The following is a 19,121-nucleotide window of genomic DNA, read 5'->3' as shown; positions in this document are numbered from 1 at the left end:
TGTCTTTGGGCTTTAGAGGTGGAAATATTGCAGCCCTGGACGGCCGGGCTGGCTTTGCCTTCTGGAAATCAGGGCAATGTGGCTTTTGGCCCCTTGAGGCTGTTTCTCATGGATAATAATGTCCAGGGTGGGTGCTTGCGATGCCTGCAGATAACACGTAGAGCGGGAAGACTTCATTAGGGTTATGATCTTTAGGAGCTGGCACGGTGCACAGAAGCAGGAACAGCAGCCGTGCTGCTTGCCCCTCTCAGGGCACCGCAGCGTGCTGGCAGGAGTCGTGGCGAGGCAGTAGCAAGCTCTGCAGGACACTGGTGGAGAATGGGCAGTGCTGGGACCCACCTCACTCCCAGTTCAGTGAAGCTTTTTGAACGGCACCACAGGCAGCGTTCAGGCAGGGAAAGCCGTACACAGTGCATCCTAGAGACCTGAACATGGCTGCAATGGCGAGCCAGGGGACAGTGGCACGTAATTAATTTGGGAACATGTGTTCGCTTTCTGGTGAGTTATTATCTTGTCAGAGGCTCAATGGAAGAGAACAGGTAGGAGGAGGCAGAAGGGAGACGAGTTGGGCTGGGAAAATGAGGAGAAGCAAGGGAAGGAGAAAGGCAAGGAGGGAGGAATGTGGCTGCACGAGGCGTCTGCTCGTGCCTCGTTGCATCGGCACCGTGCGGGACCCAAGCGCAGCTTCGCTGTCTGTTGGGTCAGCTCCGTGCCGGAGCAGGATCTCACCTCCACGGTTCCCCCACCGCCGTGACGACCAAGATCCCCTGCGCCGGGGGCCTTGCGACGCTGCTTTGTTGATGACAATCTCTCTAATGTACCCACAGTGGCTTATCTGCACCACACGAGAGACATCGTTCTGTTATTTATACCTCTGTATTTCAGGCTGTTTGCTGCCGGGGTGCTCGCCCGTCTCTGGCAGGAGGCTGCCGAGCTCCCCGGCTCTCTTTGTGTCATGGGCAATATATTGATTATGCATCGAGTCTGTCTTGGCTATTTTGCAGGTCTGGGCTGAGTTTTCCCCTTTGCTCCTTTGTGCTTCCCCCTCCCTGAGGTTTTTTTATGGAGATCTGCAGAGCTGCTAGTCTGGCAGAGCAAGTCCGAAATAGCGCGTGGTGGTCTGGGCGCAGGCTCCCGCTTGCCGAGCCGGTGGATTTAGGCTCTGGATTTCCAGCTCCTCACCTCGCACTGGGTTAGTTTGTCATCCTCAGCTGATGAGCCAGGATTATGCTTTTGCCTAGTCTGTGGCTGTTCCATTTCTGGCCAGTATTATATTGTTAGTATTAATAATAATAATAATGATGGGTGCTAGCTGTGCTGGTTTTCTAGCTCCTAAGGAGATGAGAGAGCTCTCCCATTAATTCCTGCAATATTTCAGCTCCTAATTGTGCTCAAGCAGAGACAGCCTTGAAAAGTTCCCACCATTAATTCAGGTACCTCTCTCTGGGGGGGCTCCTAGAGCTACGGGGCCCTGGGCCAGCCCTGCCCTGAGCATCCCTGAGCTCTGGGTGCTTTCGGAGGCAGGGACTGTGGCAGTTAGGTGCCCCTTGCATTGCTCTAACTCCAGGCCTGGGCGAGCGGTGGGAGGACGGCGGCGCAATCCCAGAGGGCCCTGATATATGTGAGACTGGTTGGAGGAAGAATGCCCATCCAAAACCTGGGCTGGGGCTTGCCTCGCTCCTAAACCCGGGCAACTGAGATTCACCCAAAGCAGCATCTGTGTCTCTGTGCAACCCAGCATGTGGATAAATGTCTCTCCCGTGCCCCGCCAGCCCCAGGGGACACCAGCAGCCATGGTGACACGGGCACCCTGTTGCTTTCTGTAAAGCAAGGTCTGCACTCGCAGATCGCGTTTGCTTAACCCTGGCCCTGCTCCCTGGGTCCCATCTATTTGTTTTTCCATTTCTGGCAGTCACTAATGAATGAGATTTGTCCAACTATCAACAAGACTTCCATTATAAACAGGCAAAACCACAGAGGCCGGGGAACCGAGCGGCTCAGCAGTTACTCTCGGCCCAAGCCTTTGCCCCGTGGCTGACGGAGGTGCTGGTGCAATCTGGCAGTGAAAGAGGTTTTAGGGACCTGGTTTTCCTACAAAGCCCCTTGTGCAGGAGGGGACAGGGGGACACAGCAGGTGTCCTGGTCATCTGGTGCCTCGGGGCGGGGATCCCTTGTGTCGCCCTATTCCTTGAGGTGCTGTAGCAGACGCTAAGGACGCAGGATCTGGCCAGAGCCTTTAGCAGGGATGAGCTTCCTCATGGTGTCGTTATCTGAGCATGAGTAATACCAGATTGTGCTCTGGGCAAAAGCAGGCAGCAGCTCTGGTGCATCCTGTTTCCGTGCGAGGCAAGCTCTGTGCGTTAGGGGCGATGGGCTGGAGCCAAAATCCCACGGAGGCCAATGCAAAACGAGCCAGACCCTGAAACCTCGAACTGTTTGCGCTCTACCTCTCCGTTGGCCGATGACAGTGGATGTGTCTCTGACTTGAGCACTACACAGGCACAGAGGAAGCCTTCACCTCTCAATTTCCTGAGCTTTTGCAGGTGGAAAGCTGACCCTTGCAGTTACTTTAATGATGTCTTTTGTTGGGTAATGAAATACACTCTCCAATCAAACCAGGGACGTGGGCTACGGCTCGGCTACGGCGACAGCTAATTCTCGCCACGTGCGAGCCGGCTCTGGCGCGCTTAGGGAAGGGCCTTTGGTTAGTTAGGAAGCAGAGTGTTATCTAAGCCTTTGCACAAACTGGAGTCAGATTTGCGCACGGAGCATCTGAAGGCCACCGGCTGTGTCGTTATTTTATCAGCAGGCAGCGCTGTGCTACAGAGAAGCCGATTCTAGGTCAGCCATAAAAGGGATTTTTTTTTTTTTTTTTTTTCCCCCCTCTGCTTTTGCAGCTCACACTGCTGCAGGCCCAGTGGACGTAACGCTGCAATTTTTGTGTCTCCAAAGGATATTGATTTTGGGTAACGCCTTCATATCTTGCCCTTAAGTTGCACTAAGTACTGATGAGCTCAGCAGTTTTGACTGTGAGACGGTCGGGTGGGAATTTCGGCACGGGGCTGAGGGCGCGGGCGGATGTCAGCAATTCATCACGGCCAGTCACGCGGGAAAACTTGCTTCACCACTTTCCGAAGCTCACGCGGTGGTCTGGGGCTGCCTTCCCAGTTAAGTCAGCCTGAGATAGTGGGATGCACACATGCATGTGCATGGGGTCCTAGGGTTTGGCTGCCGAGCGTGCGAGGGAGCAGCGGATGTGCAAAGTCCCATGTGGAGGTGGCTGCCATGAGGTCTGGTGCAGGCTAGAGCCAAGGTGTGATTTTGTTCTGGCTGAGCTTTTTTGCCCTAGTTCGAGCCCAAAGTAGCAGCACCTGGGATTGCAGCAGCAGGATCCCAGCCGCAGGAGCTCGCCGTGTCGAGCTGTGCTGGGGGCGTTACAGAAATCACATCAGTGCTGGCTTGGGGCCCTGCATGCAAACCCCCGCATACACGTGCTTTCCAGACGGCCGCCTTGGCAGGCGGTGGCGTGTGACCACGCTCACTATTTCTGTACCACGGGAAGAGATGCTATAAAAGCATCAGCCGGTGGGATGCAGACGGTGTGTGCCCCGACGGGAGCCTCCCGCGTGTGTATTTTGCATGCATTTGTTAGGAGCAAGATGCGTACGGTTGACCGGTCAAGCGTGGCGAGCTGTGGCCCACCGGGTCACGCTAGCAGGGAGATGGCAGTAGCCAGGCGGGAAGTGAGGGCGAGCGTGGGATCGCCTGGCTCTGCTGGCCAAGCTCGCCGGGTCCCCCAGGGACTGGGGACCTGCATTCGGCCTCTCTGCCATTGGCACTCACTCCCAGAAACAGCTGTCCAGAGCTAATTTATTTCCTAATGCTGCAGCAATGTTAATTTATAAATTACACTGGTAATTCAGGCTATTATTAATTTCAGATGGTGTAGGGCAAGCCTAATTAAAATATGACACCAATTGCCACACATATGTACCAAGGACTACCGTTTAAAATTTATAGGAATATTAAGTGTGACACTGGTCTCAGAGATGCTTCGCACAGTAATTACAGCATCTCGGCCGCGGGAGATCCGATGGGGAGACGTAAACGAAAGGAGAAGTTGTCCCCATTTGGGGGCTGTCAGAAACCCACCGGTGCTGTTCGGGGCGAGCAGCGTTTCTTCAGGATGTTTGGCAGACGTGTCTTAATTGCCAGGTTCCTTTATTTAACTCTGCGTTTGCTGCAGCGCCGTGATCTCCATCAACCTGGAGACTATCACGGCCCAACACCTGCGTCTCACCAGCCAAGCGCCGTGGGTTTCCAGGAGTACTTCAAAGCGAAGAGCAGGCTCTTGGAAGGAAGGCGGGGGGGGGCCTGTAAGATGCCAAACAAAAGGAAAAACTGCTGAATACATCTGCCCAGGATGGTTTTGTGGTGCAGCATGGGAGGGGGAGAGGGGGGCGAGCACGGCCCCCCCATGAGGACCACACAAATGAGCCTGGAATGGCACAAGGACAAAGAATTTCATCTGAAGGGAGATGTTGGCACCACAACTAATAGGAAAAACGTGGCTGTGAATTAATTGAAGTTGAAAAATTCGATAGGGGTGTCTGTGTAGAACTGGGTGAACCCGGCAGTGCCTCCCAGCAGGAGAGAGGCGTGGGATGCGCAGATGCCAAGGGAAGATGATTTCAGGTTATTCTAGCAGGGGGCAGGTTTCACCAGGACCACTTTTCCCACCATGTGCCCATCAGGGACGTTACCTCCAGCAAGCGATGCGCTGGGCGGGCCCCTTTCTGGCAGGGGTGTTCTTGGGGGTGGTGAGGCACAGGCACGTGGGCTGGGACTGTGGGTGGGTGGGTGTCCTAGAGCAGTGTGACAGTTTGCTGTGCCTTCCTGTCACTCACGGCCCTCTCCCTCTGCCTCTGCAGCCGTGGGCTTCATCAGCGAGGATGAGTACCTGGAGATCACGGGCATCACGCGGGAGCAGTCGGGCGAGTACGAGTGCAGCGCCTCGAATGACGTGGCAGCACCCGTCGTCCAGCGAGTCAAAGTCACCGTCAACTGTGAGTAGCCTGGGTGGGCTGTTGGGTGGGCCAGGGCCAGAGCGGGTCACCGTGGCACCCCACAAGGGGATGGGACATTGGCGGTGGAAGGTGGGGTGAACCCATCTTCTGGGCCCCAGAGCTGAGACAGGTGGCAGCAGTTTTCTGAGCAGGTGGTGTTTTGCCCTTTTTCCCCCTTCTTTTCAAGCTCCATTTTTTTTCCACCACCTCCTCCTCAGCTGTCTCCATCAACCTGGGTTTTCCGCCCATGGTGAGATGCTGTGCTGATAACCTCCAGGGAGAGGAGAGAAGTGAGCAGTAAATAGGATTTTTTTTTCCTTTGGAAAAAACACAAGAGAGAAAGAAAGGGCATGAGGAAGAAAGCAGCACCATTTGTGCTCAGAGATGGAGGTGAAGACCCTCCTAAACTCCTCTCTGGCCACCCCTTCAGCTTCATGTGTTTGGCACAGGGATGCATGTGGTGCCCAAGAGCCGGGGGCTGGGTCCCATGAGCCCAGAAATCCCTGGACAGCAGCGCCAGAGTGGCAGGAGCTGGACTCAGAGATGATTTTGGCTCCTTCCTAAGTGCAGAGGAAGAAAATGGAGCTTGAGGAGCAAGGGGAAAGGGGTAGGATGCCCCAAGGCTACTGGGTGTTGACCCCAGGTTTCCTGGCTTCCCCGCAGACCCGCCCTACATCTCGGATGCGAAGAGCACCGGGGTGCCGGTGGGGCAGAAGGGCATCCTGCTCTGTGAAGCCTCGGCCGTCCCCTCCGCCGACTTCCAGTGGTACAAAGACGACAAGCGGTAAGAGCTGGGGGGGGCGGGGGGAAGTGGGGGGTGCAAAACAGGAGGGCTCACCCCCGATCCCGTGGGAGCTGCGCCTGGCGCCGCAGCTTCAGCGATGGGGCTGGGGTAGCTGCTCAAATCCCCGATAACCCTCGGCACAGGCCAGGTTCGGATGCCAAGGCAGGTCCCCTCCAAGAGCAGCTGCAAGTTGTGTTTGTCGGGGGCTAATCTGAGCCGCCACTCCGTGTCTGTTCAAAGCAGCGCTGTCTGCCTGCTGGAAAACAGATGAGGGGCAGCTGGGGGGGGGCATTTTTCCAGGAGCCTTTTTGAGCCAGACAAGTTTTGGCCTCCATCTGGGCAGGCAGTGCAGGCAGGACTGCTGCTGCCCGTGCCTCGGTTTGACAGTCTCATGGTAAATCCTCGCTTGGGTGAAGCGTAACGGCCGAGAGTGATATTGGCAGCATGAATCCAAGGGCTTAGGAGCAGATGAACCCCCTGTCATCATTTTAAACGCTTTGGCCAAAAGGCAGGGTCAGGCCCTTGCTCTTGAAAAGGCAGAAGAAACGCGGCGTGGGTCAAGAGGTAGAGTTTGCTACGCCGCAGAGCTGGCCTGCCCTATGCTGGGGTGAAAATCGCCCCTGTAGGTCAACTAGCAGGTCCCGTGCCCCGCCAAAAGGCACAGGGCTATGGCTGGGAGGCAGTGCAGGGTCCTGCTTTGGAGCAAATGTCTCTGTAACCCCAGGCAAAGCTTTTTTAACCCATTTTTGCGTTGTTTCTCCCTGGGAAGCCTCAAGGGGCTGTGGTGCATCCACAGGAAAAGCCGTGCAGGTCACTAGTAAGAAGGCATGTTTTAGCTTAAAAAGATGCTAAGTAGCTAGAAGGGAGGCTGGGGCCACCTGCCTAGGTTGTTTTGGGAGGAAAGGAGCAGGCAGAGTGTGCAAAGCGGCGGATGTTTGCGTGGCAGATGAAAGGCTTCGCTCAGAAGTAGGTCAGATCACGAGGGCCCGCCAAGCGGCGGCGGGAACAGGCTCAGCCCGCCCGGATCGGCAGTCGGAGCCCGGCAGGGGCGATAATGGAGATCCGGCACCTCCCGGGAGGAATTAGCAAGTAAAAGAGCTGCAGGAGTGGAGCGGGAGGGGGACACCAGTTCACCGAAGCCAAAGCACTTGCTGGATGCTTCAGCGTTTCTGCCGGCTGAGATGTGCCTCCCCGCTACGCAGCGCGGAGCCCGCCGCGGCGCCGGCGGTTGGGCCCATCCAGAGATGTTTGCTGCGGCGTCTGCTGCCTGCACGCGCTGCCAGCCCAGCCGGGGGCACGCGGGGAGCTGGCAGGGGCGAGAGAAGAGGAAGGTGTGGGAAGGCATCCCACAGGGCAGGGAGGAATGAGGAGCCCCTGAGGCAGATGTGAGAGGGAAGCTGGGCTCTTCTAGATGGGAAGGAGCCTTTCCCAGGTACCCTCTCTGGGCCTGGGAACATCCCTCCCTCTGCACGGCATTTGCCGAGCCCCAAATCCATCCCCTTCAGCTCTGATTCTGCATCTGTGAGGATGCCTCTACACAGCACGGGGACAGTGTGGGCTGGCAGCTTAGGGACATCAGCGTCCATCTCCCTTATCTCTCCCAGTACCTTCCCTTCTTCCTCTTCATGAAACCTCATGGAGTTCAACAAGGCCAAGGGCAAGGTCTGGCCCATGGGTCGGGGCAATCCCCAGCACAAACACAGGCTGGGGGAGGAGGGGATGGAGAGCAGCCCCGAGGAGGACTTGGGGGTGTTAGTGGATGGAAAACTGTGAGCCACCAACATGCAGTCGCATCCCAGAAAGGCCCCCGTGTGCCGGGCTGCACCCAGAGCAGGGTGGGCACAGGGCGAGGGGGGAATTCTCCCCCTCTGCTCCGCTCTGTGAGACCCCCCTGCAGGGCTGGGTCCAGCTCTGGGGCACCAACAGCAGAAGGACACGGACCTGCTCGAGCGGGGCCAGAGGAGGCCACGAGGATGCTCGGGGGGCTGGAGCCCCCCTGTGAGGACAGGCTGGGGGAGTTGGGGGGTTCAGCTGGAGAAGAGAAGGCTCCGGGGAGACCTTAGAGCGGCCCCCCAGGGCTGAAAGGGGCTGCAGGAAAGGGGGGAGGGACTCTGGATCAGGGGGTGTGGGGATAGGACAAGGGGTGATGGTTTTAAACTGACAGAGGGGAGATTCAGATGAGATATAAGGAAGAAATTCTTCCCTGTGAGGTGGTGAGGCCCTGGCCCAGGTTGCCCAGAGCAGCTGTGGCTGCCCCCTCCCTGGCAGGGTTCAAGGCCAGGTTGGATGGGGCTTTGGGCAACCTGGGCTGGTGGAAGGTGGCCCTGCCTGGGGCAGGGGGGTGGAACTAGGTCCCTTCCAGCCCAAACCATTCTATGATTCATGCCTGATCTTTCCCCCAAGCTTGCCATCCCCGCTCACCGCCAGGACCATGGGATAGCGGGTTGTGGAAAACAGCAGGTGCTTCTCCTCCTGATGCCATCCCCTTGACCTTCTCCCCTTCTGCCTTTCTCCCAGGCTGGCTGAAGGACAGAAAGGACTGAAAGTGGAGAACAAAGCCTTCTTCTCCAGACTGACTTTCTTCAACGTCTCCGAGCAGGACTACGGCAACTACACCTGTGTAGCTTCTAACCAACTAGGAAACACCAACGCCAGCATGATCCTCTACGGTGAGTAGGGCCGAGGAAGCCGGCCGGGGAGGGGACACAGCTTAACGGTGAGACTGCCAGCATGCAAGACACAGGATGGATCTCTCTCTTTTTGTCTTTTGGGGGAGAGGTGCGTTTGCTACTAATCCTTTCTGCCCTGGTGCCGTGGGGTGGAGGCCATGGTGAGCGCAAGGAAAACTTCCAAACCTATCTCCTGATTTGGGTGCCACATCTGCCACTGTTTCAAGGTGTTCAGCACTGTTTGGGATCTGCTGTCGATGCAAAGTTAGGACTTGGCTGTGGGTTTCCATCTTCTTGCTCTGATGAATACCTAGGAGAATGTTTGACAGCATCCTCCCACGTTGAACGATGGCATTCAGGGTCATGGTGGCAAACCTGTGGGATTATGCCACAGGATGCCGCATAGTGCACCTGGTTGCCACCTGAGAATAAACAGCCCCTGTGGCTCCACCACCTCCCAGGTCGTATTTTCTGCTCCTGCCAAGCAGGTATTCCTGCTGATGGTGCCAGGGGGAGGTGGGAAGGCGCAGAGGGGTGGGGAGGGGGAGCAGCTTTGTACCCTCACCCAGGGGCTGTTTTCTCTGTGTGTCAGAGATGGGCTGAGCGTGATGCACCCATCTGACACTGCTCGTGGCTGGGAAGGGCTGTAATTCTCGACACACTTGTCAAGCTTCTTCAGGTGGTGGCAGAGCCAGAGCTATGCTCCCCAGATCCCTCTCACGGCCACTGAGAGCCAAAGGCGGCCAGCAGACCTTGTCCCTGGCCACTGGCACAGGGATATTTCCCTGCCAGCAGTATGGGGCAGGCAGTCCTCATTGCTGAAACGTATGGGAAGAGCAGGGCATGGGGACATCTGTCCTCTCCTGATGTCACACTGATGTTGTCCTCCTCCCCTTGACAGTCCCACCCCATGGTGACCACTGACCATGGGTGACATTAATACCAGCCCACAGAGCAGAGGTTGGTATTAATGGCCACTGAGAGCATTTGATGCAAAACCACTGATTTCCTATAGCCTTGAGCCATCCTGGTATTGCAAACCCTTTCCCAGCATATCCAAAGGACTTAATTAAACCCACAGAGAGCATGTGGGAAACCCCCTCTTCTGTAGGAGAGATGGGGCTGGAGGGCAGCAGGGTCCCGGTGGGTCCAAGTGTGGGGGCTTGGGTGGCTTGTAGGTGTGTGATGGTTACAAGAAATAAAAGGAAAACCCAGTAAAAGGAAGAAAGCATTGTGGGGTAGGAGAAAGGGTGTCCCTGGAAATCTGGTCTCTTTTCTGCTGTCCTGCATATCTTTGCAGAAGGCAATGCCCATCTCGTGTCTTCCTTCCATCGCCGTTGTACACGCGTGGGAAGCTTTTCTGGTTCAGCATGGGTGGGTGCAGGGACCAGCCAGGCAGGGGCTCGGTAGGCCCTTCTGTGGTGTTTGTCACCCTTTTGCAATGGCCATGCAACGTGTGTGTCACTCTCCCCCTTTTTTCCTCATGGATAGTTTTGTTCTCCCTGGAAGAGGGACAGGGAGTATTAGCAACCAGCTGCCGTCATCCTGGGCACCTCCATCGTCCTGAGCATCTCCCATGCCGGTGTCTTTGCAAAGTCATAAATAATCCATCATCATGTAATTTTTCTCTTCCATTGTTTTCCCCCTGAGCGCACAAGCTCAAGCAGCGTCTGCCGGGTGACTTGCAAAGCTCTGCGCTGCAAAATATCGTGTCCCTGGCTGTTCTGCCTTGTCTTTTCCTCACCTCTTGTTCCTGGATGTCTAGAGGGGGAGCGGAGGGGAAGATGAGCCTTCCTCACCCCTAGGTCCCTCAGTGGGGTGGCTCAGGGCTGGGAGGCTGGGTGCTGAGTGATGTTGGGTTGGTTAGCATGGTGAGCAGTGTGTGTGGAGACCCTGGGAAGCAATGTTTGCTTCTCATTATCCTTAGGGAGGACCTGGATGTGGTTCAGGGGAGCCCCAGACCAGGAGAGCAGAGGATGCCAGGCTTTCCCATGCTCCCCAAACGCGGGGCTGGCATTGCAGGAAGGGCTCATCCTCACCCAACACTGGTACTGACACTTCATCCCATCTTGGATGCTCAACTCTGTGCCCGCAGCCCCAGTGTAGAGCTAACCTTGGATGTTAATGAGCCTAACAACCATTTGTTCCCCTCAAAAGTCCGTGCTGTAAGTGATGAACATTAGCGTCTTCACCTGCTCAATAAGCCATAGCATTGCCTAGGAACTGTCTCATCAGAGCTCTCCACCGGGCCTCCTGGTGTCCCCAATAACCCCATTTTTTTAGGGAGATGGACACCTCTGGCACCGCAGAGCCGTCCCAGCCCAGGTCTGTCCTTAGGGTGGCTGTGCCAAGCCCCCAGCAAAGTCTGGACTACATGATACATCCTTAGCCTTGATACTGTAGGTTGATGGGGTTAAAATCTTCAGTGGTGTGGCATCCGCAGATGCAGGGTGGTTGAAAAGCCCCCCACATTGAAGACAACTTCTCCCTGCTGACAGCTTTGAGAGCAACGTTCTGTATAACTCGTGCCATCACGGCAGAGTCGGGCAGGATGCACAGAAGCCTCCTGCCAAAGTCTCAGCCTATTTCATGATCCCCTTAGCTTTGTCAGTTTGTCTGTGACTCCCATCAGGGAATGAAATTGGAGTCCTTTGACCAGCTGTAATTTCCATAAAGCCACACTGATTTAATGATCCTTTCAGTCTTTATTAATTGAGTCCCTTCAGGGGATGATGGCTCCCCAGGCCGCCCTAACCTGCCATGGACCTGAGGGGACCATGACACTGCTGTCTCCTGGTGCGGGGGTCCCTGGCACTGCCAGAAACAACCCCCACCCCATAATTAGCAGCAATGCGGTCAGCCCCACGCACCACTATCGAGCGTCATAGGGCCGAGCTCACCGGTCCCTAAGCAACCGGCACCTTCGGTCTGGAGATTAATGGTCTTTATTTATCGTAATGAAAAGCAAGAGAGAAGTTGCACGCCATGGCTGCGCTACCTACGCCATGAGAAACGTCTCACCTGTGAGGTTTTGGGGACAATTTTGTGAGTCTCCCCGTTTCCCTGAAGCTGAGTGGGTGTTTTTGAGTTTTCCCCACTCCCCAGATGGACATTTAATCCATGTAGGTACCATGACGTAAGCCTTTCCGGGGCTGTGTGACAGAGGCTAATGTAGCGTACATCTTTTAATCCTTTTTTTAATCTAATTTTTCAGGGAGGTCAACTGGTGCTTTATTTAACACGTAGCGCTTGTTATTATAGGCCTGCCGCCTCATTCAGCGGCTCATTTGGTGCTGTCTGTAACGTGATGGAGTGCTTGGTGGAACCACATCATTTTCTGGAGTTGGGGAAGAGAAAAGCCCTCCGCTTGTCCCCAGTTGTGTAGTCCCTGTCGCTTCCCAGAGGCTGGTGTTGGGCGATAAACCTATTTGGGATTTTGCAAGAGGGATGGGCCCTGAATCTGTGCCAGAGGGGAACAGGAGGAGCATGGGGGAGAGCTGAACCCCCAGAATCCCCAAAATCCCATTCCCTTAGCTTTGCTTTTTACTCAGGGTGCAACCACAGACTTTGCCAGGGCCTGCCCCAGGTCTGGGGTCCCGCAGGCAGCTTGTCTCGGCTGGTGCAGCACTCTTCCCAAACGGGGGGACCGTGGCCCCAGAAAGTGGGGTGCGATTTGGGCAGTAGCATCACACGTGCTACCCCACCCACTTGTTTGCCCCAGCCCTAGGTCAAGGGCAGGCTGAGCAAAGGGTCTCAAGCCTGCGCTTTCCATTGCCCTTTTGCCTTAACTTTCGCTTGTTCTTTAATTTTTAGAAGAGACAACTACTGCTCTGACACCCTGGAAAGGTCAGTAATTTGGGGACCCCCGCAACGCCAGTGCTCCCCCCACTCCATTTCCCCATGGGCCCCTCTGGCTCCCACCCCAAGTCCATCCCAGCGGGAGCCACAGCACCCGCTGCCTCAATCTCCTGCCCTGCCACCCCACCGCTCTCGCTGGTGTAGCAATGAATTTAGGGCTTTCTCGCTGTTGTCTAGCTGCCCTCCCATCCTGACTCCTCCCTGCCAGCCTACCGTGTCCGTCTGATCATGGTCTGTGCCCTCTGCATGCCTTGTGCCCCCGTCGTGGTCCTGTGCTCCCTCCCCATTGCCATGTCACCAGAGCTTTCCCCATGTTGCTGTGTAAATGGTCTTTGTGGCAGGTCCTTCCTCCTACGGGGTGCTTCTAGTGCCTTTTTCCAAGCTGTGGTAGGGGAGGAGAGGCATCCAGTCCTCTTCCTGGCATTATTTGTGGCCAGGGCAACACAATCGAGCTGACCAGGTGGCTTGGGGTGTCATCTTGATTTTGGGGCTCCGTAGCCAGGTGGCTTCATTTGTGATGCATTGAGGCCACACCTCGATTACTGGGTTCTGTACAAAAGGGCCATTGAATGACTCGAGCGTGTCCAGAGAAGGGCAACGGAGCTGGGGCAGGGTCTGGAGCACAGGTCTGCTGGGGAGCGGCTGGGGGAACTGGGGGGGTTCAGTCTGGAGAAGAGGAGGCTGAGGGGAGACCTCCTGGCCCTCTGCAACTCCCTGCCAGGAGGGGGCAGAGAGGGGGGATGAGTCTCTGGAGCCAAGGAGCCAGCGCCAGGCCCCGAGGGAATGGCCTCAAGCTGCCCAGGGCAGGGTCAGGCTGGCTCTGAGGAAGGATTTCTGTGCGGGAGGGGCTGTTGGGCGTTGGAATGGGCTGCCCAGGGCAGGGGGGGAGTCCCCGGGATCCCTGGGGGGGGTTGAAGAGTCGGGCTGAGCCAGCGCTGAGGGATCTGGGGGAGTTGGGAACGGTCAGGGTGAGGGTCATGGTTGGGCTGGAGGAGCTACAAGGGCTTTTCCAACCTGGATGAGTCTGGGATTCTGTGAGGGGTCAGCCCTTGGGATGATTTATACATGGGGATAGCGCAGAGACAATCACATCTCCAGATCGGACCTTAGACACAGTTTCCCGGCCGTGCCAGGATTTGGGGCTAAGTGGGAAGCATTGGGAGGTGTCTGTGAGTGTGCCAGAAGAGTGCAACTGGCGGGAGACCAAATGGTTAATTGTTCTTAGTGCCCTAGTCAGGCTTTGAAATGAGGGGACATGTCCCGGGATTTCAAAAGTGTATGTTGATAAGACCTCGTGGGCAGCCTCACTCCAGCAGGGCATCCTGGATGCCTTCTTGAGATCTTTTCCCAGCCTAGTGTTCCCCTGGGCCAACTATTTGGGTCAGGCACCCTCCACATTCTTTCCCAGCTACGAGCTCTTCACCTCTAGTGATCCCCAAAGGCGTGGTTGGGCTTGGCTCTTCTTTGACCACCCAATTCATCCCATCTCATTTTTCTTGAGATGGTCAGGCCCATGGGCAGAAGGTGTTATGGGTGGTGAGCCCCAAAAACACCAAGTCTGGAGTATAGTGCTGCTGATGGAGTCTCTGCTGAGTGGGCAGGTGGGTATTGTGCCCCCCACCCAAGGGAGACAAGTGGGGAGCAATGGAGTGGTCACCCCTGCTCTGGCTCGCTGCGGCTGGCAGAATGCAGACAGTGTTGGGCAAAAAATATCGTCCCCGCTGTAAGTGTGGCTGGAAATGGACAAATTTTGGAGGAGGTTCGTTGGTGGCGATGAGAAGGAGATGGGCTCGGGATGAGGGGGGCATGTCCCAAAGACCAGGGTTGGTGGGGACAGGGATGGCTGGCACCGTGCTCTCAAGGACTGGGCGGCAAATGGGGATATCTGGGGAGCACGAGACAATGCCACCATGTGTAATAGCACCGGGGGCCCCAAATGGTGTGGTTTTGTTGGTTTTATTGCTTTTTTTGCGTTTGATGGGATTTGTTGGCTTTGTGACTAACTGTGTGGGTGTTTTCCTCTCCCTTCCCACAGGCCCCGGCGCAGTGCACGACGGGAATAACGGCGCGTGGCGGCGAGGCGGCTGCATGTGGCTGCTGGCCCTCCCCCTCGCCCAGCTCGCCCGCCAGTTTTGACCCGAGAGCCGGCCCGCGGAGTAGCGGTGGCGACGACCACGGCCAGCGAGCACAAGCAGAAAAGAGAGGAAGAAGAAGAAGAAGAAGAAGAAGAAGAAGAAGAAGAAGTGTTCACCGTTTCCGAAAATAATCATAAGAATTGAGAGAGTATCCGGCCAGGCCACCTGGGGGAGGGGGAAAGAGGAAAAACATGCAAAAAAAACCGCAACGGGAATTTGGAAAGGAGAGAAAAGAAAAAAAAAAAAAAAAAATCCAAGGCTTCCTGCTGAAGATGCAACGCGACTGAGTCTTTTTCTTTTCCCCCTATTTTTTTTTTTGGTCTCCCACCCCTTTTTCCCCCTGTTTTCGCCGTTCTCTGCTGTGGGCCAGCGTGAAGGACGGGCAGGGCCGTTGGGGCGCGGCGCTTCCCACCCTCCCTGGTCCCCTTTGCTGCCTCCACCCGCCCGCCCCCTCCCAAGGGGACCCCTCCGTCCGGACGTGCCGGTTTTCTTCTTTGCCGAGATTTCCCCGTCTTCTCATGGACCGTGCCGCCATTTGTGTTTCAGAATATATATATATATATATCCATGTATACATATATATATATATATGTGTATAGATATATAGATCTTCAACAGTTACCACGCCGCCACAAACGGAAAGGGAGGAAGGAGACCGGCGTCAAGCCACGCGTTCATCGTACCACCCGCGGACATCGTGAATGATAAGGGATTCTGAGTCATGGTTAATTTTATTAATTGTATTTTCTGATACGAGCCTAGAACTCTTAGTTCCTAAAAAACAGAAATGCAAAAAAGAGGGGAAAAAAACAAAAAAACAAAAGAGAAAAAAAAAAAAAAAAAGAGAAAAAAAAACAAATCTGGAAAGGAGAGGGGGAGCAAGCGGAGAGAAGTTGTTGGCTCGCTGAGGAGGCGACCGGCCGAGGAGGTTCGTGAGCCTGGCGAGTTGGCATGGAGGAAGAGGAGCCCCGCGCCAAACCCCCCCGAAACCGGCCCAAAAAAAGCAGTTGTCCGAACTGTTCCTGCCAAGGGCACGGGCAACGCTCGCCGCGCGTCGAGGCAGAGCAAGACGCTGAATCTTTTTATGGGATATATATATACAGTATATATAAATATACATATATATATATAATTTTTTTTTTTCGTTAGCGTTCTAGCCACGGTTCCCAGCAGGGTCCTTCCGCTGCCATTACTGCATGCTGTATATGGAGTTAGGTGTGTATCGGTCCTCAACGAGACGAGCGTCTCGGTCCACGCGTCCCCAAACCCCCCCTTGCCTTTCTGCCCTGGGGTCACCGGTGCGCTGGGGACGAAGGGCCATGGGGGACCGGGGCCTCTCTCCGTCGCCTTTTACCGCGTGGCCCCGGCCCCTTTGCGGCGGAATAAAGCGAACCGAGGGACAGAGGGAGATCTATATAGCTCAGTTTTATATTTTTTTATATATATATATATATATATGTATGTATATGTGTGTGTGTGCGCGTGTGTGTGTGTATATATATATATAAAAAAAAAAAAAAAAAAAAAAAAGAAAGGAAAAGAGGGTGAAGTGATTGGCACGCGGCCGAGCCGCCGGCCAAAAACGCGGGACCAGTCGACTCGCCACACGTTTCGGCGGGGGCCTCTCCTGCGGTGGGTTTTCCTCCTTCGGTTTCCTTTTCCTTCCCCACGGCCGACGGCGGGGGGCACACGGGGGGCCCGGGCGCGGGCGGGCGGCGAGGGGGCTCTCTCTGCCTATCCATTAAAACGATTGTTCCATGTGGCCGCTCCGTCTGGTTGTGGTGCTCATTGCCGCGGGGGCTGGGGCCGCCCTGCGCTTTCCCCCCGACCCCTGTGCTGCTGGGGATAGGGAGGGACACTGGTGGGGGGAGGGATGCCGGGTGGGACCACCGAATCCTTGCAACGGGGCCAGGAGAGCAGCAGAGAGACGGCACCCGGACCTCATCGGCGAGCCCATCACAGGTAAGGCTTTGGGGAGCAGATGGGGAGGGTGTGGGGCGCAGCTCTGCCCTAACCACCCCATACAGGATCCCACCTGGCTGCTCAGGACCCCAAAAGTTTTCCATGCAGCCCTCGCACCCCATCATAGAGCGGCCGAATCGAGTCCCGGGGGAAGGAGAGACGCGGCGATATGAGGTGGGTGTAGGAAACGGGGTGGCCCCATGCAAAGCTGTGTACAGACGCAGCGTGGCGGGCCGGCGTTGGGGTGTAGGTGCAACTCGCTGTCCACGCAGGCGGGGCACACATCAGGTTTGTCTTGGGGTATTTCTTGCTGGTGTACAAAAGGTGACTCAGTGCATTTAGTCCTCAGCCTCGACTGTAGCCTCCAGGGTGCTGCCTTCTTCAAGCCACCCAGCACGTTTTTGTAGGCTCAGCAGCTGATCGTTGGTGATGGTGGGACTGTTCTGTGGGTTTTTTTTAATTCCTTGACTCATTATGAATTTGTGTAACCCGAGAGATGAGCACGGAGAAGAGGGACAGAGCAAAAGGGACAGCGAGGAGTTGCCTCACGGTGTGACAGGCCAAGCGATACCAGCGAGGGAAGAGCTTCACTCAAAGTCTTTGTGGCACATCCCCAGTAAGGGACAGGGTGCCGAGGACGTGTGGACAGGACAGACAGACACAGGCAGCTTTCTACATCCCAGGGTCAGGATGGCACAGAAGGTGGTGGCCGGCCAGCCCAGCCGCGTGGGAGCCAACCCTTCTGGTGGCCATGGTTTATAGGAGAAAACATTGCGGCCAGTTTTGTCCTTGGCAGCAGATGCACCCCTGCCTCTCCCGGAGGAGAAAGTAGCAGAGGGAAAATGGTGGAGGTCTCTGTGCAGATCTTGGAACTCCAAGGCCAGGCTGGATGGCTGCGGTAGAGCGAGCCTGGCAGGAAAGGCAGTGCCCAGATGCACAGGGAGGGATCTGACCTCAGGTATTGAGGAAATTGGGCCTTCTCTGTAAATTTTTTTGGTGCTCTAGGCGTCTGATCAAGGAGCGTCTGATGCCAGAGTTAGAAGGATAAAGAGCGAGTTAGAGGCTGCTCAATGGATACAACTATTTATTGACTATGTACGTATGTCTCTTGGCGGTGGGCAGGGATGGAGGTCATGGCCTGAAATAGGTCCTTCATCCCTCTGGACGTAGCTGCTGTGCTCCTTGGCCTTCAGCATGGGTCAGGTGTTGCCAGTGGCCACGGAGGAAATCCCTTTCTCGATCTGGGAAGGGAGCTGGCGGGCACCCCGTGGCTGGACTCATGGTGGGAAAGGGCTGTGGTGCCTCCCTGGTACTCGGCGATGGTATAAAAGGGGATGATGCAGGGGAAGCGTTGGGATACGCCGTGAGCTGAGGCTTTTGGGTGTCTGTAGGTGTTTCTCCCCAGCAGAGGCAGGTCCGTTACTGGATACCCAGCAGTACAGGCGTTAGCGAGGCCCCGTTGGTGGTGGCAGGATGCCCAGAGGTGAGCGTTGCTTTGTGGCAGCTGTAGTTATATCGCACTGGTTCTTGCTTATGGATGGGGTTGGGTTTTTTTAGCAAAGGTTCAGAACAGAGAGGGATTCCCCCAGGGATCAGCCACGCCGCTCACCCTGCCGCAGGGACCATCAGGGAAGGCATCTTGTCTGGGGGTGTGGAAGTGAGCATGGAGGTCAGGATGTCACTCGTCCCATGCCCAAGGTTGGGAGACTTTCTGCCAGGGTCAGGCAGCCCTGGGGAGCAGCGGGCAGGCAGGGTGGCTCTCCCTTTCTGGACCCCTCTCCCAGGCAGGCTGGTAGGTTTTGGGAAGCACTTACCTTTTTGCTGGGGTCACTTGAAGGGGACAGCAGGGGTGTCCCTGATGCATGGACTCGTGGTAGTTCGTAGCGGTGCCGGGATGGAGCCGTTCGCTTGTCTGTCTGTTGCATGCAAGCACCCGCCTTCATGGGGCAGGTCAGCTTGTTGTGGGGGTTGGGGATGAAGTCTTGGGATGAGGCTTTTCACCTGTCTGTCAGGGAAGGGGAAGAGAGGCCTGGTCCCACCGAGGGGATTGCAGAAAGGAAGCAGCCCCCTCCCGACACATCCAGCATCATCCTGCAAGCTCATGGTCCCCCCAGGTTGCCTCAGGTCCCTCCAGTGGCCTTCCCATCCTGGGCTGTATTGGCCAAGAGATGGCATCCTTGGAACTTCCCTTGGGAAACGGGGACTCTCAGCAGCTTGGCAGCGCACGGCAAGGAAGGGAGCAGCCACCCACAGCCCATCGGGCAATGCCTGTCCTCTGGCTCATGCCCAAGCTGGTTGGCAAGACACGGGTCCTGAAGTCTCATAGCAGCCAGTCCCACGTTAGGGGAGTTTGTTGACTCTTTTCTCCCCGTTGATGGGGTGGAAAGGTGCAGCCGTGCTCTGGGGAGTGGGGAGGCACAGTGTTTTTAGGGCAAGATGGTAGCCACGCCAGGGAGACACCGAGGGTTCATTCTGCTCCTGGTCCTTTGATGAAGGCATTTTGTCCATGTCGTGCACTGTCGTATCGCAATAGGAGGAAACCACCCTTAGGAGCACATCGTCCACAGAGGTGTCCCTTGTGCGGGGGTAGGTTTAGTCATTGGAGCAGGCCTTGTTGACGGAGAAGATGCTGGGAATGGCTCCGTCG

General features: G+C 55.9%; 1 protein-coding gene across 9 annotated transcripts in view; it reads left to right on the top strand.

Annotated features, from left to right (window-relative positions):
• Positions 1-16,298, top strand: part of LOC141970617 (protein CEPU-1) — a 356,787-nt gene extending 340,489 nt beyond the window's left edge. For 3 of the 9 annotated variants that reach the window (XM_074927300.1, XM_074927301.1, XM_074927292.1), the window contains 5 exons: positions 4,932-5,066; positions 5,730-5,850; positions 8,368-8,519; positions 12,333-12,365; positions 14,413-16,293. In XM_074927300.1, the coding sequence (XP_074783401.1) occupies positions 4,932-5,066; positions 5,730-5,850; positions 8,368-8,519; positions 12,333-12,365; positions 14,413-14,513 (542 nt within the window). In that variant the 3' untranslated portion in view covers positions 14,514-16,293. Of the gene's footprint in view, positions 1-4,931; positions 5,067-5,729; positions 5,851-8,367; positions 8,524-8,946; positions 8,984-10,115; positions 10,137-12,332; positions 12,366-13,679; positions 13,695-14,412 lie in introns of all 9 variants that reach the window. The other 6 variants (XM_074927293.1, XM_074927298.1, XM_074927297.1 and 3 more) reach the window with 6 other exon arrangements.
• Positions 16,299-19,121: the final 2,823 nt, after the last annotated feature.

The sequence above is a fragment of the Athene noctua genome, chromosome 26, assembly GCF_965140245.1.
Source record: "Athene noctua chromosome 26, bAthNoc1.hap1.1, whole genome shotgun sequence".
NCBI lineage: Eukaryota > Metazoa > Chordata > Aves > Strigiformes > Strigidae > Athene > Athene noctua.
The sequence above is the reverse complement of the archived record's forward strand: the minus strand, read 5'-3'. Positions and strand labels throughout refer to the sequence as shown.